The sequence below is a fragment of the Larus michahellis genome, chromosome 2, assembly GCF_964199755.1.
Source record: "Larus michahellis chromosome 2, bLarMic1.1, whole genome shotgun sequence".
Lineage (NCBI taxonomy): Eukaryota > Metazoa > Chordata > Aves > Charadriiformes > Laridae > Larus > Larus michahellis.
The window spans coordinates 24,439,068-24,463,555 of record NC_133897.1 but is presented as its reverse complement, the minus strand read 5'-3'; the positions used below and the strand labels follow the sequence as shown (position 1 = coordinate 24,463,555).

The following is a 24,488-nucleotide window of genomic DNA, read 5'->3' as shown; positions in this document are numbered from 1 at the left end:
GGCAAACACTCCCCAAGAAGCTGAGTCAGGACGGAGGAGATTGTCCTCTCCCGCCCCTACGTGCCCCCAGAGGCCGGCAACAACCTCCCCGGAGGCCGGCGCCCCCGCTGACAGGGCGGCCGCGGGCTGCGGCGGGGCTGCCGCCCGCGCTCCCGCCCCCGAGCGGCCGCCACGAGCAGGGGCCGCCCGTCACCTGCACGGGGAGGAGGCGGAACGGCACCCTCAGGCGGGGCTGCCAGCGCCCAGAGCGGGGAGAGCGAGAGGAATGGTCCCCTCAGGCAGGGCAGGGCCGGGCCGGGCCCGGCGGCTCACCTGCAGACTGTCATCAAGTTCCGCCTCTCCACCGCGGCGTTGCGAGCCGGGACGCTCTTCCTGCGGGCGGAGACGTTGAGCCCCCCTAAGCCGAGGGATGCCATCTCCGCCGGGGGCAGGTGGAGCCGCCGGGGCTGGCGCCGAGCCTTTGTTCCCGGCCTCCCGCTCTCGGGGATGCTGCGCCCGCCGCCGCACGCAGAGGAGGAGACCCCCGTGTTTTCCCCGCTCCTCCTCCTTCCCCCCGCCCGATCCGAGGCAGTCGGCCGAGGAGGCGCCAAGGTCCCCACGGCGGGGGCGGCTCGGCCACCCCCCGCCCCGCTCCGCTCCGCTGCCGGCAGCCGGGCGGCCAGAGCGCCTCGGAATCACAGCGCCGCAGAGCGCCGGCGCCGCCAGCCAATCAGCGCGTGGGAGGGGCGCGGCGCGGCGCCGCCGACGGCCGACGCTACGGAGGGGCGCGCGCCGCTAACGGACGCGGGCGGGAGGGTAGCGCGCTGGCGGCACCTGAGGCGATGGCGATGGCGATGGCGATGGCGATGGCGATGGCGATGGCGATGGCGATGGCGATGGCGATGGCGGGGTCGCCTTCCCGGCTGAGGAAGGGGAAGCGCTCCGCCAGGTGCAGAGGAGGGGCGTCTGTGGGAGACTTCTTGCCCTCCCCTTCTGCCAAACGTCCCGGTCCCCTCACTCGGTACCTGTCAGCGGAGTTCAGGACCACCCGAGTGAGTCTTGTAGCCCACTAAGCGTCTGTGAAGTTGTGGGCTTCTTTTAATTGTTATCAGTTATCTCTCTTCTTAGCAAGTTGCTGGCTAGGATGTGAGAACTTACCTGGTTGTAGCCTGTGGTGGTGTTAGGCTTAGATTTAAAACTGCTCTGAAACACTAGACACTGCTTTATGGCATATGTAACCTTTTGAGGCCATACTTGTGGGAATATGTGAATCATGGAATTGTCTAGGTTGGAAGGGACCTTTAAGATCATTGAGTCCAATCGTTAACCGAGCACTGCCAAGTCTGCCACTGAACCATGTCCCTAAGTGCCACATCTGCACATCTTTTAAACGCCTCCAGGGATGGCAATTCCACCACTTCCCTGGGCAGCCTGTTCCGATGCTTGATAGCTCTTTTGGTGATGAAATTTCTCCTAATATCGAATCTAAACCTCCTCTGGCACAACTTGAGGCTGTTTCCTCTCATCCTGTCACCTGTTATTTGGGAAAAGAGACTGACCCCCACCTCACTACAACCTCCTTTCAGGTAGTTGTAGAGAGCCATAAGGTCTCCCCTCAGCCTCCTTTTCTCCAGGCTAAACAACCCCAGCTCCCTCAGCCGCTCCTCATAAGACTTGTGCTCCAGACCCCTCACCAGCCTTACCCCTCACCAGCCTTACTGCCCTTTTCTGGACTCACTCCAGAATCTCACTGTCTTTCTTGTAGCGAGGGGCCCAAAACTGAATGAAATGGAAATCCACCCTGCAAACAAAGTACAGGTGTCTGTCCTCTCTCTGAACAAAGACGTGATTTCTGGGTGTGCTTTGAACAGCTCTGCGTGCGGGGCTTTGCCTTGGTGTCAAGTTGTGCAAGAGGCAGAATGAAATGAAGGACAAGTCACTGGAAGGTGGGATGATTCAGCACTTCTGAAGAAAACCTAGCAGTAAATTAATTGTGTTTTGTAGGGTCTGAAGGAGTAGATTTGTCCGGATAGTGGGGGAGATGTGAAGTTGTATGGATTGTTTTCCTGTCTGGGAGGAAGTTCCCTTTCTGCTTAAGAAAATAGCTATTTGTGTGCAACAAGGATGAATGGTGACATAAATTGTGGCATGACTCTTTATTCTACTGAGTTCTGCATATGATATTCCTAACGGTGTTTGTTAAAGTCTAAGCTATGCATTCCTATTCTCTAAGCTATGCATTCCTATTCATGAAATACAAAAATTTCTACTTATTGACATGCAAGTCCCCATTGGACTGTGGTTTCCTCAGCGAATATTACCTGTAGATATGAAGCTATTTCTTAGAGATGCTATCAAACAGGAAACTATGTCCAGTTATTGACTGCCAATTACATTTCTCAAAGAGGAATTGTGTTGATGGAGGAGCTTTAAAAAGTAGTTTTCCATATAGATGGCCATGTTTTTATATGTAGTAACATACAAATGTCTCTCTTTTTTCATCACAAGATCTTTCATAAGTTGTTTCAAGTGTTGTTGCCACTTACCAAAACTGCCAAGATTATCATATATTACTTGATATGCTGTATTCTCACCCCACTCAGCATGTAGCTGAATAAGTTTGAATTAATCTTTATCTTCATTGAACTTTATATCAAATGGTAGGTAAAATGTTCTGCCTTCGCTAAGGTAAAGCTTCATCTTTCTTGGGTGGTTTTTTTCCCAAAGGCATTTTAATTCAAATTCACTATAAGGTAGTTCACCGTTCTGCCTCTTCCTCCCCTCTCCAGAAACAGCATAAAAGAAGTGGGGGCACAGGTAAACCTGGAGGAGGGTATACTTTCTACTCTGAAAGCAAGAGTAACAATTTTTTTTGGATGAAATGGCTCTACTAGAACAAGATTGAAACAAGCTAATGTTCTTTACTCGTTCTTTCAGATGATCAAAGGAAAATGCTGACCGTGTTACTTGGTGACTTTCAGAAATGAAGAGCCTACCTTCAGGTTTCTTTCTGCTTCTCAGAGTCCTTGTTGAGACCCATTGTCTCTATGGCTTCTATTAAGAAATTCGTGCAGCTTGAGTAATCTTTCGATTAAATTCAAGCTGAGACTGAAGTAGATTTAATCTCTGCAGATGAGTGATTTCAGCTGCAAGGTCTATTGTTCTTGAACTTAGGATAAACGTACTGGATAATTAATAATACCTTACAAAAACCAATCAACCAACCAAAAAAAACCCAACCAAACAGGAGAACTTTTCTACGTATATCAAAAGCAAAAGTATCTTCTCTGTTCATCTCCTCCGCCTTGTTTCCAGAAACTGCAACTTTTTATTTTTATACTTGAAAGAGATTTAAGATGAAATCAGACTTATCTGTTGGATGAAGCTTTAGGTTCAATATTGATAGGTTTTAGTCCTCAAGTAAATGAATTTCCTCAGAGATCGTTGCTTTCTTTTAGATATAATTTACTGTCTTATCAGAGAAAGAACTGTAAAATGTTCCAGAAGACTTCAAAAGATTTTAAAAAATCATAAATTTGAATATCATCAGCTGCCTGAGACTTAAGAAAGTTCAATAAATTTATCAGGAAATTTACTGTGGTAACTCTTGCATTTTTAATGCCTCTTTGTAAGAAAATAGGCTGAGCAAAAATCTTACTGTCTTCAACTATCTAATGGGAGTATTGAGGGAACAGTCAGCTCTTCTGAGGAACTGCATATCAAATGGACAAGGGGCAACTGTCATAAACTGCAACAAGGGATCAATATTAGGAAAAAATCTTGAGAGCAAACACTGGAACAGATTGCTCAGAGCAGCTGTAGAATGTTTGTCCCAGAGACATTAAAAACTTAACTGGATGAAGAATCAGAATGCCCTGATCTAACTTCAAAGTTGGCCCTGCTTTGAGCAGGTAGAAAAATTACTTCTCTCTGTCACTTCCAGCCTAAACTGTTTTGATTCACAGCTGACAGTTGTATAATAGAATTATTCCCAGAATTAATTTAATAAGAAAAAGTACGTTCTGCTCTAAAGTTTCTGAATACAGAATGTATAATATAGGTGCACCGTATTAATGACAACACTGCATCTGTTTGAGTTGATGCATGGACTTCAAGTGGTTCCCTTCAACAATGTTGTTAGCTTTAAAACATTAATAAGATACCAACAGCTGTGTGTGTCAGAGTATATGGCTTCACTTAGAAGTCAGTATCTATAAAGCATGGGCATGAGTAATGAGCGATTCTAAAAAAAAGTGTACAAAAAAACCCACCCAATCAAAACCAAACCTACTGGGAAGTCACTCCTGTTTGATTTCAACCATGTGAAGCTGGAATGCATTACGTACAGTATTCAGAAACAGTATTACTGAAGTAGGAATTTGAAGTGTCACTGTATGAATAAGTACAGCAGCTATGACTGTTATAGCAGCAATGAGGAATATTAATTGGTTAAAATTAGTTTGGATTTATGGATAGCAATGTATTTATGAAAATCACTACGTCTCAAAGGAAAAAAGACTCAGAAGTGTTTCTCCAGATTCACTGGCTTTCAGTCAATAAGAACATGCCTTTTAAACAGATTGTTTGCCTAACTGAAGTGGCAAAAACTCCATTAAGGATATTCTTAATTAAAAAAGCTGTGACATGCTCCTCTTTCAAATTTGACCGAATTCATTCACTTGAATTATTTTCTGAAGGCATAAGCATATTGGAAAATAAATTCTAAAAGTCAGACCTTTTGTTCCATTCTCAGTGAGTTTGTTTCTCAGCATAATTTGCAACTTTTAGACTTCGCTTCTGAACAATTTAAATATTTATAAGGTTTAGTTCCACTTGAAAAAACTTCCTATACAAGTTGTGTGCTGAATCTGGCACAGATGGAGTTAATTTTCTTCATAGCATCCAGTATGGTCCTGTGTTTCGGACTTCTTACTAAAACTGTGCTGGTAACACACCAATATTTTAACTATTGCTGAAAAGTGTTTATACAGTGTCAAAGCTTCTCTCTGTTTCTCATACCACCCTGCCAGCAAGTACGCTAAGGGTGTACGAGAAGTTGGGAGGGGTCAGAGCCGGGACATCTGATCTGAACTGACCAAAGGGATATTCCACACAATATGATGTCATGCTCAGTGGTAAAAGCTCAGGGAGAGCAGGAAGCAGAGACTTCTGAGGTTACAGCGTTTGTCTTCCAAAGTAACTGTTACGAATGATGAAGCTCTGCTTCCCTGGAACTGGCTAAACATCTGCCTGTCGATGTGAAGTAGTGATTCCTTATTCCTTATCTTGCTTTGTTTGCATGCGCTGCTTTGCTTCACTTATTAAACTGTCTTTAACTAAATCCACAATTGGTCTCACTTTTACCCTTCCAATTCTCTCTCCCATCCAATTGGAAGAAGTGAGTGAGTGGTAGTGTGGGGGTTAACCCAGAACAAGTTGACACTGTGTTGTGATTTGCAGTAGGAGAAAATGAACTTGATTTCAAGACTTCACGTAAGACTTCCTCAGTCAGGAGCAAACCACAAAGCAGTTATGTCATGTTTGGTATTAGGTGTGATATATTTTACTATTGCACTTTTGGATAGTTTTTAGTGTATTAATAGTTTGGAGCACATCTCATGGATTTCAGTCAGCTGCTTAGCTTTGTGTTTATGTAGGAGGCATACATGCTTGCTGTTTTAAAAGTTTGTGGTTTTAAGCATTTTCATTTTGTTGTGCCTTTTGGGGTTTTCTGCATGTTGTTTTGGTTTGGTTTGGTTTTGTCAGCATTATCTGCATATCTGTGTATATTTGATTTACCAATATCTTTGTACTGTAACCTGCTAGGTACCGTTTGGAGTTCAAGTTGCACTTTTGCAAATCACTGCTTCCTACATGAATTCTCAGAATCAGTAAATTTTTCAGATTATTTGTAGATCTTGCACTTTGGTGTTATTGCTTATGCTTACATTTTACAAGAAATGTGTACAGAATCCTTTAAAATAAAGGTTTGAGGATGTTTGAGAAGATGCAATTCCACCCACCTTCTTTTTTGGCATCCTGATTATACTTAATTCTGTGGAAGGAGTGAAAGGAATTGAGAAAAGCATAGTACCATATGCCTTTTTAGAGCATACTTGGGTGACAGTCATGAACAGAAGGAGAATAAGAACAAGACCTGAATTCTACAAAATGACATCATCATAGTAGAATTGTCCAAGAAGAAGTAGACACTGAAATATGAAGCATGTTTGTGATTTAGGACAGGAAGGATGTAAAATTCAGTCTATGAATTTTAAAACGTGTTGCAAGCCATTTTAAGGTTGCTTGCCTGAAATGAGTAGGAAAGTAATATTTGAAGGCATTGTGACTTAAACGCTGGAAGACAGCTTTTGAAAGATATGTTTACGAACCATAAATGAGATTAGTGCTTTATGTCAAGGCGCATAAAATAAAGTTTAATCTGTGTTCATTTCTCTTGATTATTCTTTTTGCATATTGTTATGTTATTAAAAGGTATTACACTTTTCCTTTGTGACTAAATATTTACATTGCCACTTGGTGGCCTCATTTGATCAAGTAATAGATGATAAAAATATAAGTTAAGATCATTTTTCTTTGCAGGTGTGCAATTCAAACCTTGATATATAATCTTCCTATACATTCAGGAACAATATATCCCGTTTTGCAATTGAGTTTGTGTATGCTGTGTTGATTGCTGTGGGCCTCAATTGCTGATGTTGAGATGGTCAGACTGGAGAGCTCTTCAGTAAGGATAGAAATGAAATGGATGACTTTTCTCCCCATTCTTCCTTGCTCATCCTTGATGTTTTAGTGTTCCTTGCCATTTCCCAATCAAAACAAGCAGAGAATCTCATCTGCTACCAACATAGTTTAACTTTTTTTTAGGACTAGAACTTGTTTTGATTTTACCAGGCTTCTTTCTTGCTTATTCTCCATATTTTATTACTTGCAGATGGTTTTCTGTATCCCTTTTGTGAAACTATATCCCATGTCTCTTTCCCTTTGTGGTTCCATATTATTAGTATAATTAGCTGTGTTACAAAACACTTGTGTGTTATTGCTGGGTTTGCTGTTTTAGTGTGTTTATGTCTGGGTTCAAGGCAAGCAAATATCGATTATATTGTGCTTAGCATACTTCTACTTGTAAAAGTGTTCTGCCTTGGTATGCTTCCTGTCAATGGTGGAATGCAAACTCAGTTCCCTATGCCTTGATTCTGAACCCACAGTGTCAAGCTCTGCTGGCTCAAGGCTAGTTACTGCCTCAGAGCAAGAAGCTGGAGTGCCACCCTGCTCCAGTCTTGTCTCATGGTTTTCTTGCAAAATCCATGTAGGTCTTTTGCAGTCATATAGCTCCAGATAGCTCCAGGATCTTCTGTCACACACTACAAGACATACTGCAAGGTGTAACAAAGACCACTAGTTAATACACAGGTTATTAATGGTTAAAATAACACATAATTCTTGTACAGTACTTGACTGTCCTCTAAGAATATCATGGTAGAATCAGAGTTTCTGCATCCATTCCTCATCTTAGTGGCTGTTTATTTTCTAAAGTGATATGTCCTTTCGCTGGTGCCTATTCATTATTTTTTTAGCTACTTGCTCTATTTGCTGTTATTCCTTAACGTTTTTTTAATAAAGATTCCAAATTAGCCCTAGGTTGGTGGTGTTCTGGGTACTGTAATTCTGGTGATGTGGGTGAACATTGCAAATAATTACCCTAAATTAGATAGATGAGAGAAGTTGCACACTTATTTCTCTACACAGAGCACAATTTTCTGGCAATTCCTACTGAAATAGATGCAGAGAAACAATAACATGTTTCCATGTCTGGTGTTGTAGATCCTAAAATCATTAACTGCTAATTAGCTCCACATGCAAGTAGTTACTGCTATTCTAGGAGAAATATTCTGTTTACATTGTGGGGCTTCTTCAGACTCCATTGCAGTAGGACAGGCCCCAGTGTCTATAACCTCATTTCTTAAAGTGCCTTTCCAAACCTGTTAATGCACCATCAGTAATGCTACTTAGCTTCTGTGCAGTGACTAATAGGCCTCTTCAGGAAATAGCAATGCAGGTTGTGCATGTGCCGTTTTACAGTCATCTCCATGCCTCCTAGGTAATATCTTGGCCGTTATTTCTCCTAAAATCACAGTTCTGCCCCATTTCAACGGTTGGAACATAGGCCATCCTACACAATGACTGATCACAGAATCTGCTATGCTATTAGTAGTTTAACAATGTTAATACCACTTTCCAGTTCCAGTACTTTTCTTTCTATAAAAATGATATTTTTGCTACTTCTATCCACATTTTGATTCCCATATGAAATTGTTAAATCTTAGGTAAATAACATTCAAAGGTGTATTTTTATATATATTTACTTCATGGGTTTTGAATGTTACATATAATCTGCCCCAATTTTGATAATTTACTAGTCAAAGTTTCTACATCAGTGGCGTCCAAAATTCCAGTTGCAACTTCTGCTCCCTCTAAAATGGTATCCCCAAACTATCTTGGTATGTTGTACTCAATCATATAGAATCCATTTCTGGGTCAATGCTACAAATGTCTCTTTAGTAAAAGCAGTATATCTGTTCTGTCTTGGAAAAGCCAAAGTAAATACTTTGTTCACAGTAATATGCACTCTATTAATTTGCTGCCACTGAGCAGTATCTTATATTCCCAAAATTATGAATTATCTCTGAACTGGAATCTTTGGTTTAAAAAGCAGCAACAACAAAACTCTGTGAACTAAACATGTTTGACCTTTTATTTGTTTGTTTCGGTTTCTACTTCGCTTCTGGCTTTCATACTTGGTTTAACCACTTCTGGTGTTTTCCGCTCCTATCTCAGTTGGTGTGGTTGTTCAGGTTCCATCACAATTGTAGGTTATTTCAATTTTTAGCCAAGTAAGTAGAAATAAAATATCGGCGTTAAATTCGTATGCTGCTTCAAGGCCCCATGATACATTCCCTTATAAATCAGAGACATTTGTTAAAATCATAAGATTATTTTTGACATCCTGGAACATAGATGTCAAAAATACACTTTACACTTGTCTCCCATAATTTTAAAGTAGTGGAGACATGTATCCAATGTTCTCATGATCTTTGGTACAAAAGAGCTTTCCATTGCCACTACAGGTAGGGTCTATTATCAACAAAAAGCAGGGAGTTTGCTAGTCCCTTTTAACATAAACAAATATTCACAATTTTGAACCTAACATAATTATTAATATACAATTATTAATAAAAATAAAAACATGTGAACTTCACACAGACAAAGCCTAACAATTCATGCTGCTTCTTTTTATAGCCTTCCCACTAGTGATGATTCTGATGAGACTTCCCATATGCCTTACTGTTAAATTTTAATAGCAACATTAATAACATAACATCCTTGCTTTTTGCTAATTTATTTACCTTCCCATAATCAAAAATGAAACTGGAACTACTTGAGCATTTTTCCATTCTAGAGTTTTCCTTGATATGTGTAAGGTCATGCTTTGTTTATAATTGGAGCTAGTCCATCCCATTTACAGTTTAGACTGTATATTTGCATGGAAAATATGGAACGTTACTTTCCATCCTCTTTGCCATTCTGCAGAGTAGTGGTTTGTTTTCGTTTGTTTATCCTTACATTGAGCATTCCTTCCCAGTTGAATTGCTAAAACAACATTAATCTCTTTCCAGTGTTTAGATAGATTCTGTATCCATTCTTCAGTTAAAACATTAGTCAGTCTTTTTTCTCCCAGGCATAGCTCTAAATCATGTGAACTTGTGAGAAGCTGTTGTGGCTCATAGGTCATTAAAATGATAAGATGATGCGATATCCCAAACTTCTTTGTAATTTTTCACTGTTTTGCCTAGTGTTATTTTTATAGCCCCATTGAACTAGTTCAGTTGACCTAGAACTAAGTGTGAGTTCCCAGCAATGTGGAACCTTTCTTTTCTTCCCAGGGCTCCACATAATTCTTTGATGATTTGCTCTGAAAATATGTTCCTTGCTCCAAATCCTTGACCTGCTACACTGCTTGGATGCACACAAGTCTATGGGACCGGATGGGTTACATCCAAGAGTGCTGAAAGAGTTGGCAGACATGCTTGCCAAGCCACTTTGTGTTATTTACCTGAAGTCATGGCTAACTGGGGAGGTCCCAATGGACTGGAAGGTAGCAAATGTAGCACCCATCTACAAGAAAGGCAGAAAGGAGGATCCGGGAAACTATAGACCTGTCAGTCTGACCTCAGTACCAGGGAAGGTCATGGAGCAGATCATCTTGAGTGCCATTGCAAGTCATATAATGGACTACCAGGGGATCAGGCCTAGTCAGCATGGGTTTATGAAAGGCAGGTCCTGCCTGATGAACCTGATCCCCTTCTATGACAAGATGACCCAATTACTGGACGAGGGAAAGGCTGTGGGTATTATCTACCTAGACTTTCGAAAAGCATTTGACACTGTTGCCCACAGAATTCTCATGGAAAAACTGGCTGCTCATGGCCTGGATGAACATATGATCTGCTGGATCAAGCACTGGCTGGATGAATGGTCCCAAAGAGTGGTGGTCAACGGAGTTAAATCCAGCTGCTGGCCGGTCACAAGTGGTGTTCCTCAGGGCTCAGTGTTGGGACCATTTCTGTTTAATGTCTTTATTGATGATCTTGATAAGGACATAGAGTGTATCATCAGCAAGTTTGCAGCTGACACCAAGTTAAGCGGGAGCGTTGATGTGCATGAGGATAGGGAGGCACTACAGAGAGACTTGGATAGATTGGATCGATGGGCCAACGCTAATGGAATGAGCTTCAACAAGGCCAAGTGCCAGGTCGTCCTGCACTTAGGCCACAACAACCCCATGCATCGCTACAGGCTTGGGGAAGTGTGGCTGGAGAGCTGCCTGGCAGAAAAGGACCTGGGGGTTCTAATTGACATGCGGCTGAATATGAGCCAGCAGTGTGCCCAGGTGCCCAAGAAAGCCAATGGCATCCTGGCTTGTATTAGAAATAGTGTGACCAGCAGAAGGAGGGAGGTGATTGTCCCCCTGTACTCAGCACTGGTGAGGCCACACCTTGAGTATTGTGTCCAGTTCTGGGCACCTCAATACGAGAGAGATATCGAGGTGCTGGAGCAAGTGCAGAGGAGGGCAACGAAGCTGGTGAAGGGCCTGGAGAATAAATCTTATGAGGAGAGATTGAAGGAGCTGGGACTGTTTAGTTTGAGGAAGAGGAGGCTGAGGGGAGACCTCATCATTCTCTACAACTACTTGAAAGGACATTGTAGAGAGGTTGGTGCTGGTCTCTTCTCACAGGTAATTAGCGATAGAACAAGAGGGAATGGGTTCAAGCTGCAGCAGGGTAGGTTTAGGCTGGACATTAGGAAAAAATTCTTCACAGAAAGAGTGGTCAGACACTGGAATAGGCTGCCCAGGGAGGTAGTGGAGTCACCATCCCTGGATGTGTTTGAGACTCGTTTAGATGTGGTGTTAGGGGATATGGTGTAGGGGAGAACTTTGTAGAGTGGGGTTGATGGTTGGACTCGATGATCCCAAGGGTCTTTTCCAACCTAAATGATTCTGTTCTATTCTGTTCTGTTCTGTTCTGTTCTGTTCTATTCTATTCTATTCTATTCTATTCTATTCTATTCTATTCTATTCTATTCTATTCTATTCTATTCTATTCTATAAATCAATTTATTGGTTTAAATCCCATCTGGAAAACACAACATTAAATGACTTCACTGTGGTAGACTTGGCTGTAGCTTTCTTTACTGTAATTACCTCAACCCATTTTGTCAGTGGGTCTAGTATTAGCAAACAATCCCACTTTGTATGGTAGGCGGGATTAAGGTGAAAGTACAGGTCACCTAGTGTAGTCTGTTTGTATCCTAGCCTGTGGTTTGTGAACTCTCTAATGTTTTGTTATTTCTCTCTTAGTGGGGATATTCACCACAGCATAAGTTAAGCAATTGTGTACCCATCTGTCTTCACATTTGGCCAACCAGCTATCTTCTAATATTCCCTTTTGCATTCAAGCAACCCCTACATGGTCTTGTTTGTGCAGCTATTGAAACAACTCTACTTGAAGGGTATATAGTACTCTCCATCTGCAAGTGTTTGTTATCTGGCCACATTACATTCTTTATGCTTCATCTGTCTACTAGCTTCTATAGCAATCACCCCTCAATTTTCTCATTTCCATGTTGTAAAGTGGCTAGGTCTTTAATACCTTCTTTGTATGATTTTCTTTGTTTTGTTTTCAAAATGGGTGCTTCTTCAAATGTTAAGTCTACTGAGACCACCACAACCTTGGCAAGGGCATCTGCTTGACTATTCCGATGCTGCTACTTCTGTATTTTTCCTTTTTGTATGCTTTTACATGACCTGCATATTTTTTCCCTCTCCGCTTTTTTTGAACTATGTTCAGGATTTCCTTTCTGTGATTGATAGGCTACCAGATTTCCATTCTGTGTTTTTAGGTCATCTTTATTCTGTGTTGGTTGCCAAATAGTTAAAAGCCGGATACATCCGGTCTGAAACTATGTACAAAGCCAGATCATTTCCTACAGGTTCCTCTTTTAACATTGTTAGCAGATCTTGTAGCTCTGCTGGTTGTGCAGAGTGAAAGCAGGCAGCTCTTTGATTTTCACAGGGGTTACAGCATATCTAATAGAGGACTTTCCATCCTTTTGGTGAAAAGTGGACCCATCTGTGAACCACACTGAAAATCCTGTGGCACAAAGTCAGCAACGGAGCTTTCATCTGGTAAGAGACACATAAACGGGTAAAGGGCACTTACGTTCTGTTCCGGTGGTTAAAAGCCATATAGGGCTGGTGATAAAATCTTGTCATCTTCTACAGAAAGCTCTTAATTTATAAAAGCCAATGTCTGTCCAGCTAACCTAGGGTTTGATATGTATCCAGTTTGTACTTTTCCACTGATTAGGTACTTCAGTGGAGTACGTGTGGTATGTACTACTGCAAAACAGCCTCTAGTGATGTATTCCCAAAGCTCGTTGCCTATGTCAATGCTAAACCTGGTTTTTAATATGGAATAGAGTTCTTTCCCAATGATTGTAAGACTCTCAAAGCAAAGGCTGTAACTTGCATCTTGTTTCTGTGTTCTTGAAATAGCACAGTCCCAAGGTCTAGATTGGTTGTGGCCAGCTGAACATGAAACAGCTTACAAGAATCTAATCTAATGGCCGGGGTTTGAACTAGTGCAGTTTTGCTTCTTTCTGGTCTTTTTGTTCTTGTTTGTGAGATTTCTTCACTAATTTGATTAGAGGCTTACTGATTTCTGCAAATGTAAGGATATTCTTAGAAAAAATATAAGCAATTCCAAAAGCAAATCTAATACAATTATTACTGTGAGGTCACAGGCTCTCATTGTCAGTTCTACCCTTTGATGATCCCAGCATCCCTCTCCCTTCCTGACCTCAAACTATTTCTGAATATTTAGCTTCAGATTGTACCAACTGAGTTTCATCATGGTTAGCTTTAGAGCCTGTGTTTTGAGTAATGCTGATTATTTCTTGGGTATATTCCTGGACTTTCAGTTCCATTTTTCCATGTACCAACAAATCATCCACATATGATATGACATAACCCATTTCATGTAATTTCATCCACATTTGATACATTTGATCTAAAAGTCTTGAGGTACATGGATAAAACTATTACTTTCCCTCACAGGTAAATGCTGTTTTTACCATCTTTGCTCTCCTAGTGGAATTTCAAAGAAAGCATTACCTAAGTCAATAACAAAAGATCAGTGAGGTATTCTTAGTGCTAAAAGAATTTCAGGCATCCTTCCACCACAAACAACCTGAGACGTGGCTACCTTATTTAAGTGTAAAAAATCCACTTTTAGGCATCTTTCTTTGCTTTTAACCCTGGACAAAATGGGATGTTAAAATTATAGGTCTCTGTAGTAGGATCTTGCTTTCCAATAAACTTGTTGATGGTGGGTTGACGTCCATCATCTGCTTCTTGCGGGTGTTGATACTGTTTTTTTGGGAAGGAAGATCTGGACCTTCAATTAATACACAACTTCTATTTTTTCACATTGTAACTTACAGACACACAAAATTTGAGGAAATTCTGTTACCCAAATATCCACTGTTTTGCTTCCTCCGGATTCTTAGTAACAAAGCATCAATGACTTGCAGGAATCACTCCACCCTCACCTCCTACTGGTTAGCCCCAATTCCACAAACATCCGTAGCAAAATCTGCAGCTAATCCATTTTGTTTCAGCAAGGCTGTGCCAATAATTCCCTGGTGTTTATAAGAGGGATCCTCCCATTTCTACATTTAGAAGGAACTCCTGAACTTGGCAGCTATTAAACTGCAGGCAGAGATCTTAGTACAGGCGCTTGAACATCCTTTCATACATATAATACAAGTTTTATAATTTTTCCACTTTCTTGACTTCCAACTGTAGCAAATACTCATTGAAGAGTATTTATTGACACTGTGTTATCAATTAACATCATAGCACTCGTGGTAGTTAATGTTCTTTCCCTGACCACCCAGCAGTAATATTGTTACTGGCCATTTGCATTGGTTATATTGTAATTTTGCCACTAGATCAGGGGCAGGTAGACAGCAGAGTGTCCCTAGTCTTAGTTATTGAGAGGGAGGGATGATGCCTGAGGACTTCACTGAGAGGCACCTGGTAGGTTCTCTAGTTTTCGTTCCTCCTCATCATCTTTTTTCATTAACTTAACAAAAGAAGCCAGTAGGGAACGTATGGATTCTATTCTATTTTCTCATGTCTTTGCCTCTTTTTCTCAAATTTTACCATGTTGCTTTCCTGCAGTCCCATTGGTGTTCCCTAAAGGGAGTTTTTATCATGTTCTCCAAGGATCTTTTGCAGTTACTGTTACCACCTCTTTTTACACAATGAGATAAACCCACACTAGGGACTGTTTTCCTTTTTCTGTTCCTTTTGATCTTTATTTTTAAATGAAGGCTGTGGGTCCTTTATGACCATATTTCTGAAAATTACAATAGGTACAGACCTTCTCTCAGATCCACAGGACTGAAATTTCCCTGTGTTCCTTCTTACCATCATAACCTTGACCATTGGTTGAAGTTGAATTTGTAGCTCCTCACATTGTATTTCCTCTTGATTCATAGGTTCCAAAAATTACTCTTGCTAACTTAACCTTTGTACCACTGCTGCTTTAAAGGCACTCTGGTCTATTAACTCAAGCAGATACTTCTTTGGATGTCAATCCCAACAATTTTTCCAAGATGCATATGATCTCACATTTTTCTCATAGCGTTCTTCTAGGTGGAGTAACCTGCTAGCCAAATCTCCTTTCAGTGCTCAGATAACTGTTCTGAGACATCTATCTACTAAATTTCTAAGAGGACATTCTTTCTGCAATGTAGCTGATAGTCATACTCCACTCTAAAGCTGTGTTTAAGGGCTGTGCAATCTTTACTGGTTGAGGAAAGCTAATCCTCAGTGCCTGCAAGCCCCATTTTACAAATTTCTGAATTCAGTGGCCTCAGGGTTTAAGGAATTATTCTTGCTTGCTCTGCAGTCAGGTCAGTTCCTTTTCTTATAATTTCCCAAGTTTTAGGAGCAACACAACAAAGCAGGAGTAGCCAGAGCTGTGAGTTCTGTTTTTACCACTGTTTTGGTTGTAACTGTGTAACTGGATCATAGAAGCCTATTTTGCTCTCACATTAACGTGAATTTTCAGGATAATTGAGGACTGAGTTTCTCATATATCCCTGTTTTATTCTGGATAGAGAAATGTTAACAAATTCATTACGTATAGGTGACAGTTGTGTCCTGGGTGACTACTATTGAAGTAAAAGGGCTCTATGAGTGTGCAAAAATCCATCTACAGAATAGTTTTCAGGATCAGTCTTCAAGTTAGTAAACAGTTCACTGCAAAAATTATAAGGTAGACCTATCAACAAGAAAATGAGGACCTACTCTTAAACACCATTAGACTAGTATTGTATACCCAGATCAAGAGAGAGACAAAATTCTGACTTTTTATCATCATCTAGATCAAAGTTGATGCATAACAGAGGGTTTTGATAACATTTGCCATTATTTCTATTCATATTTTACTGGTATTGAAGATATATATATATACACACATATATATATACATATTTCTTTTTTCTGTTGTTCATCCCTTTCTTTTTCCAGATATATTCATATAAATACACATGAAAAAGAAAGGTAATTTTTATAGGTGAACAATGTCATTATTGTTTTCCTCTATTTCATATCATGCTTTAACACTAATATAAAACTCATCTGATATGGCATGACAATCAAATCCTTATCTGTATCCATGTGATCTGTTGGGAGGGGATCAGTTTACTCAGTTTACTATTAACAGAATAAGCCACTACTATGCCAAGATGAATAACCTAGGCAGATATGTTCTCTTCCCTCATGGGCGCTATACTGTGGAATCAGTTTTGGGTTTAGAACTTGGCCTTGTTCTGGTAACACCTGCTTGTAACTGCCGACTCAATGGACCTCTTCATGAACTGATTGCCAGCCATAAGTGATCACTGGAGAAATCATCTGTCTTCTTTAGGATGTAGGATAACCCAGCAATGTATCTATCCCCGGTCACCATGGAAAATGCTATAATGTCTTCTGCAAATGGCCCATGACATGGAATCACTACCAGGTCATTTCCTCTAGTAGTTAGATAAAAAGCTTTTCTTGCATGCCACCAACTCCCAAGATACTCACCAGAGGTAGTTTAAAACAGATGCATTTTCTAAATTCAGGTCTGCATCGTAGTATTGACTACAGAAGGAACCACAGAGGTTGCTCTCATTGAGGAATCCCTGTAGTATTTAGTAAGCATACCTTGCCCACAGGGGCAGCCTGTGGATCCTTAGGATCTCTAGTTTCTACTGGAACAACATTCCTAGTGTGCCAGGTGCAGACACTGAATACAAGGGATAGAAGCCTTTTCTTACAGTAGTGGGTATCTCAGTTTGACTAAGTCCTCAAATGAGCTTATGGGAGTTGCTTCCTTGAACATTGTTCCATGCTGACAAATTCACGTGCTGTCAGTGAACATGGACTGCTCTGAATACTTTGTTCAGTCAGGATGAGCTGTTAATCATTTATTATTTGTTGCTGACTGTAAGATGAAATCAAGGAACTACATTTAGTGTCGTGACCTTCACACAAGTTCATGTGTTGTGTGCAAGCAGAATGTAAACTGGGCAGAGGTAGTGACTCAGGGTTGAGTCAGAAAGGTGGAATTCAGAGTGCAAAGGGTGAGGAAATTGGAATATGAGCAGAGATCACTGTGTTTCTTCAATTAGCTCTGATGGTGCTGGAACGCTTGTGGTTCAGGGGTCCCTTTGAACATCAACTTTTTGTGGAGCCACCCCCTAGTCCTTCTGGCTCTGACTTACAGCTTTTAACTCCATTTTGTCTGGGAAGTAGACAAGAAATCACGTTGTGATTTCAGAGTCCACACAGGGAAGGGGAGAAAGCATTGGGGAAGACCCCTGAGGCTTGGTGATTAGTTAAATACTTTGTATTGGTTCTTTCTGCTGTTTATTGGGCAGGAAGGGCTTTGTTTACTAACATTACTCTATGAGTTTGGCTGTTCTTAGCACTTCTTAAATTTCATTGATCATGTTGCTGTTTAATATGGTATGTCACTTTTATACAAAGTTTATGCTTAGAAATGAGTAAGAAATAATCAAGAAATAAAGGGCATTTGGATTTGCAAGGCAGAAGTCTAATAAGTTCAAGTTTCAGTGGGAAATGTATGGGAAAAGGTTGTTTTGCCCTTGATACAAATAATATGTGGAAGTACAGCAATTAACCTTGTTTGAATCAGAATACATTTTAATGATCTTATGATGTGCTAGCCTGCCAGAACTGGAGTGAGTTTTGACTGAAAAGAAAGAACAGAGAAAAATGGTATTTTGAATAGGTGAAAAATTATTTTTAGTCTAGAATACTGGTATAAGTTTAAGTAAAATAATAATATTATTTTAGTATACATATTAATGAAGTTTTATCAAACACTGTAATACAGTACCCTATGGTGGCTGCTTAATAAATATATGAGGTAGTTGCTGTGAAGATAAAACAGGTAAGAATTGTATTTTAGGAGTTTTTATAGAACTGGCACTCATTTAGATTTTTACATAGCAGAGTAGTGAATGAGAGAGAATGTTTCACTGACTTGGGAAGACAACTTTTCTATCCTTTAAAGAGCCTGAAACGTATAGGATAAAGCAGATCAGCTATCAAAAGTTGACAACTAAAGGCTATGCAGCTGTCCCCCCTTTGAGTGATGTTTGGCCAATGATGAGGCAACTTGAGTTGTGCTCACTAGTGACTTGAGAGCCTGTGGCTTGTAAAAGACTCAATCTGTTTGGTAGTGTGAGAATAGATTTATGATAATTCCTGGAGACTAGAAACCAGAATAAGTTACGCGTCTTGGGCATTTCTGTGTCTCTGTAAAGAAAACTTTTTTCTGTATCAAATATAAGCCACACTTTTTTTTTTTCCCCTAAAAGAAATCAAACAAATTATTCTAACAGAGGGAAAATCTTGATATTGTAACTGGAATCTTCCTGGTGGATCTACCTGGATTGTTGTCAGTGATGCGTTGGCATTGTGGCATGTAAAGCAGACAGAGCTGTGGCACGTGGCAGTATGTTTGTGGAAGCAGAAGTGGTTGGTAAGAGGAAACATTATGTCTAGTGTCTATCGATATGGCTATTTAAAAGGTTTGGAGCTTCTGAACAAGTGATCTGCACTGAATCAAATTGCCTGTGGAACCACATTTACCTTACAGTACACAAACATTTGTTTTACAGTAAACCTCAAAAAGAAACAAAGCAATGTGATGCTGGTCAAAGACTAACATGCAGAAGAACACGGTCATAGTGCCATAACCAATCTCTTATGAGATGAACTGAATGAAGTCATTATTTTTAGTCATTTCACTACAGTGACAAAATCCAATACACAAGATTAAGTAAAAAAGTAACTATACTTCCATCCTGCTACAGCACAAAGAAGTCAAATTAGTTAAAGAAATTAAAAATATTTGCCCATTTTTGAAATAAACCCCAGTTTCGGGCTACTTTCCTCAAAAAAAACCCCAAAACAACCAAAAACCCCGTTGAAACAGTTTGAGCCCAGAGGACAGCAATGTCAAAGATCAGTAGCACAAACTCTGTCCAGAGGGGTTATAGGAAGTGGGGTTTTTTTGTTTAGAGAGGACAGACAACACTTGTGAAAGCAGTATTAAAATTTCAAAAGTACTGCAAAGGGGAATGGAAGAAGTCGTTCTTCATATTTGCTCTGTATAGGAAAGGGGTAACAGGTCTAACTTGTATCAAGGGCAATTCAGGTTAGACATCAGAAAAACTTCCTAACAGTTCAGATAATCTGAAAATCTCCTTCTTTGATTTTGGAAACTACCCATGGAGTAACAGAACTCAAACATCTGTCAAGAACAGACAGATGGAATAGCCTATCTGATCTGGAGGAAGGAAAATGGATGGGATGATCTTCTGAGGTCTCTTCCACTCCTCATTTTTGTGATTTGTAAGGGATATGATGAACTGTAACTGTAGAATAGAGAAATAAATAAAACTTTGAAATTTAGTATTAGTAGGCAGAAGCTGAATAACATGTATTTATTCTCAGAATTTCCTGGATAATCTAGACATTTCACAAATTGTATGGAACGGAATGCAAGTATTTATAAAATACATTTTTGAATAGTACTGTAGAAGGGAAAAAGTCTATATGAATAGCTTTGCTTTCTATATAGGATATAATAGTAATACTTTTCTATATTTAATATGTAGTTACTTGAGTTTGTAAATTCTTTCCCTTCCTCCTCAGGAGTTCAGCTGCCTCTGATCTAAGGCACAACTGCATAACTCTCTCTGAGACTTGTGAGGAAATTGCTAAATTCTGAGCAAGAATTCCAAAAAAGTTGATAGACTGGAGTTAAGAGAGTTAAAATTGGAAGGAAAGAGAGTTAAAATTGCAGACAGAGGTAAGGGCCTTGAGATGGAGCTAGGCAGCAATTCAAGGGTTCAAGAGGAAAAACTTCATCATGAAAAGGAATAAAATCCTAAGGAAAAAGCAGGGATTTGGAAGACGGCAATTCAGTCACACCGAGGATCCATTCCAGGGACATTACAAACCAGCCCTATCCCACCTCACAGAGAACTTCCTGGCCAGCAAAGACTCATTCTGTTTCTTATTTAGGGCACTGAGCGTACTCAAGCTCAGTTTAGTATTTCATTAATTCAAGTTATCTTTTTTCTGTAGTAACTAATCAGTAACTGCTGAATACTTTTAAGTTGTGTATATTCAGCTTACAAAGGCTCTTTGTGCATGGCAAAAGCTGTCCAATCAAAGTGAGGGAAGGATTAAAATTCATTTAAGTTCCTTGGTTACTTGTACTGTTGCAATGTTACAAGGTGTATCACTGGCTAAAAAAATTATCAGGGAAAAAAATTGGATGTGTCTGGAATAATACATGCTTTATTCAACTTCAATAGAGAAAAATGTTTTCCACCTGCACAAAAAATTACTTGATTGTTTTTCCATCATTTTTCATATAGCATATTAAATGCAGTAAACTGTGAAGTAAAGTCCTGACCACTTTTAAATCCCTAATGTTCTATACTATATTTATTTGAATTAATATATCTTATTTTTCCAGATTCAAAAGGCATCTGTTTTTCTAGATATGCTGAGGGTGAAAACATCTGCTCATGCTCTAGAAAGATGGAACTTTTTAATCCTGCTTTAAATAGTTCAAGAAATCTTACTAAATCTAAGACAACTGTAAATACCACTCCGATTAAATACATTTTTCTGTTATAACTGTAGTAAGAATCCCATTTAAAATGCAACTATACTACAAGCAGTGATTATGAAAAATATTATCTCCCCACACATCATCAAGTCACTTCAGTGATAAATAAACACCAAGAAGGCCGTTTTCCATATAGAAGAAATATCTCCCAAAGTGAGCTGTAGGTTTGTCTGAATTTTCTGTTGTTGGTTAATTATAATCCAAAAAAATTTGAATCTTTCAGAAATAAGACTAAGTTTGTGAAGCTGAAAACTGACACTAATAGGAAGATAGTGACATTTGTTTAGTTTGTGGCGGTCCTCCTTACTAGAATAAATAAATTAACTCCAAATCAAATCACCAGACAATAAAAGTGGACCTTTGTAATATCATTAAAACATTCTTTTCAGAGTAGACTTTCTTTTTAAACACAAACAGAAGCTTGATGCTTGTAATAACTTGGCCTCGTGCTTAGTTCAGCTCAAATAAGTTGTCTAGCAATTCTTATGGATAGTATCTTGAGGCTGAGCATACAGCACAGTTCAAGGAACACAAAACTGTCATTTTCTGACTGTATGATAATTCTTTTCATATAGGACAATTCTTGTTGATAGAATGGTGGCCAAGTTGGCAAATTTCCTGCACAAAGTAGTATTCTTTTCCAGCACTGATTAACAGGAAAGAGGCTGCTAAAATGGAGCAGGAGTTCCCAGACTACCACAAATCAGACCTTGTTCACAGTTGTTCTAACTTATGTTAGGGCTTAATGTAATTGAGGAATCACTACAGGGTTCCTGGGACCCTCTCCACCATTTTGCCTACCTGGAGTTTACTGGAAGATTCAACTGTCCATCTTCAAACTAAATAAAAGAAAAAAACAGTTTGTGTCCTTTTCTCTGGTTATAATATATAAAGTCTTTGAAGTATTTGCGTCAGTTTCTTGTCTTATTTGCTATTTTCATTGATAAGCTTAAAAAAAAAGGTTGTTTTTTATTGATATTGTTAAAAAATTTTTGAAGGTATCATGCCATCATTTCACAATGTTTTGAGTCTGATGTCAAAGTTAGATTAAACTTTCTGTGTAGCTGTTTATCCTCAAACCAGGACAGATATCATGTGTCAATTGGTCATCCGCTTTGCTGGCCTGTATCAGATAAAAAAAAATAATACATGGAACCAGCGTGTGATTTAGGGGTGAGATTTTCTCAACATGAGTTGGTTAAATCAGTATTTTACCCCCAGCTTTAACCAATCTTTATTTGATGTCATCATTTCTTTTTAATTCTATAGGCTGAAGCCCTGAGGCATGAAGTTTCATCTAGACATTGTCTGTATCAAATGGACGTTGACTTAATGCAAAGTAAAGATATTCTGAACATCTTGAAAGTGGAGTGTCCTCTATGCTCAAAAGTCCAATAAGAAATAAAACCTTTCTTTTCCTCCTTCTACTTGTCACAAAATTTCCCACAGCAGATGGATTTATACAGAGATGACCAGTCTATGACCTTTGAGTTATTTAAGGCTCATAAACTATTCAAAATTCTCTCCCAAACCAGTTTGTTATCTTATGACCAGAAGCAGGAGGGACCTGCTGATACGGGAGCGGCTGGACAATTCAAATCCCTTGTTGTACAAGCAAGTAAAAAATGGCTGATAAGGTTCATAGGTTCATAGAATCATGGAATCATAGAATCATGTACCTGAATTGTCCAAAAATCTGCTGCACATCCATCTCAGCCCTATCCCACAGTGGATCTGGGGGACTCTATGAACATAATGATAAATAGCTACCTCTATTGAGTTGTATGTTTTAAGAGATTTTAGCCGGTTGAAAATTCTGGAAAGTGGCTCATAGGATCAGGAGAGTTGACCTTGTCTAAATTAAAGCCTATACATGAGGAAAACATCTAGTTTCACTTAAAAAATTGCAATTGCTCACAAGTTCATTGCACCTGTTGGCTATCTGCTTCTATGGTCCATTTCCCTTCATGGAAATTGTTTAATTCAAGACAGAAAATACCTCCTGGATATCCTTACTTCTATGAGGACGTTTGTTGTCAGATATCTTTTCTATGTGAAAATATAAATATTCATAAGGCTTACTCAACCCTCTCTTTATTAAGGTAGTAGCCAGTTGCCTTTTACCTGACATTGTTTCACAGCTACTGGATTATATTCACACATCTTTTTTTACAATTTTGAGCGTAAGAACTCCCTGCATTTTTGAAGGATGACCATTAGGTCCCTTGAAATATTCTGGAGAGACAGTAATGCTGTAGACTAAGGCACAATTAATTCCTTTCTCCTACTTGATGCATGGTCTGAATCCTCTGTCTCAGGCGCTCTGCTGCAATGGGAGATTGTACTGTAACAATCTATGACAAATCTTAAATTGTTCTCTAAGACATTGCTCTTAAAGACCATTCACTCATCAGTATAGCTCTGTTCTTCATAGAAGTGTTTAAGTTGTATTTTGCATGATTATAACATAATTTTTGGACTGCGGTTAAGTTAGGTAACACAGATCATTCTGTATTGTAACTCACTGTTAATTATCCCAGACTGCTTCCATGCATTTATTTCTCTAAATTTACCCTCTCCTATATGTGCAAATATCTTAATATTTTATGAACTAACTGATCATAACTCAGCTTCTGGAATGGCAGAAAAAGGCATTTGAAAAATAGAGCGCTCATCTTTTGTGGTGAAGTTTCAACTAGTTATGCTTCTAAAGCTGGGGAGAAGCTGTTGATATAACCAAATAACTGATCTGAGGGAAGACAGAAAGTATTTTTTAAACCCTGAGTTTATGACTTTTGTAGGTTACTAAGTAGATGTAAAATTCTGTACTGTCTCAATTTTCCCACTTTTTTAATATCAGTTTAGTTGGTTCAGCTGTAGTATGATAAGATCGGCTATAAAACAGCCTCATTTTCTTTGCACTACTCTATGCAGGCAATAGAAACTCTAGTATAAATTGATATTCTGATTTATTTCTATTTCACTTTATTATCATGATTGTGCTGCAATAGCATTGAGACATTGCAGTGAACTAACAGAACATTGTGACAGATCTTGTAGTTTCATCCATTTTCCCTTTAAGGTGAAACAGTTACGAACAGTCTCATTCAGCTTTATTCATTTCCCACTGAAATAAATTGACGAACACACTTTACCTGAAATTATAGCAGTCCATTAAGATCTAGTCCAGCAAAACACTTAGGCACACAAGTTAAAACCCAGAAGTATTCCCATTAACTGCTGTGAATGGAAGTCTCTACAAACATCTCAGGGTGACTTCTCATAAACAGATAACATTTATACTACTAATCCTTCTTATTTTGCTTGACTGAAAATGGTAAACTACCGTTTCTAAAGTAATCCTCACTCTGATAAGACTTCTTGTATTCTGAAACATCGTAAATGTACTCAGTTTTATCAAAATTTTGAGAATACAGGTAAGCATGACTAAAAGGAACAAAAATTATCTCTTCTGGTTAATTATCAGATTAAGACATTTTTGTTTAAGTAAAGTGATAGAAGACCTACAGAGGAATTCATATAAATCTACTTATCTTCTAGGACAAGGATTTTTATTTAACTTTTCATAAATTTTACCTCTGTAAAGGTGTTGAACTTATCTAGTTTATACAT

At 39.3% G+C, this 24,488-nt stretch overlaps 2 protein-coding genes across 8 annotated transcripts in view; one reads left to right on the top strand and one right to left on the bottom strand.

The window, feature by feature from the left end:
* RUNDC3B (RUN domain containing 3B) overlaps positions 1 to 691 on the bottom strand; it is a 58,764-nt gene extending 58,073 nt beyond the window's left edge. Inside the window, exon 1 of the mRNA XM_074574608.1 lies at positions 313 to 691. Within this exon, the coding sequence (XP_074430709.1) occupies positions 313 to 416 (104 nt within the window). The 5' untranslated portion in view covers positions 417 to 691. The remainder of the gene's footprint in view (positions 1 to 312) is intronic.
* A 4,418-nt stretch (positions 692 to 5,109) lies between these two features.
* LOC141738734 (ATP-dependent translocase ABCB1-like) overlaps positions 5,110 to 24,488 on the top strand; it is a 62,197-nt gene continuing 42,818 nt past the window's right edge. For 5 of the 7 annotated variants that reach the window (XM_074574586.1, XM_074574589.1, XM_074574591.1 and 2 more), the window contains exon 1: positions 12,555 to 12,748. The gene's annotated coding sequence lies outside the window, so the exon portion shown is untranslated. Of the gene's footprint in view, positions 5,243 to 12,554; positions 12,749 to 24,488 lie in introns of those variants that run through there. The other 2 variants (XM_074574588.1, XM_074574590.1) reach the window with 2 other exon arrangements.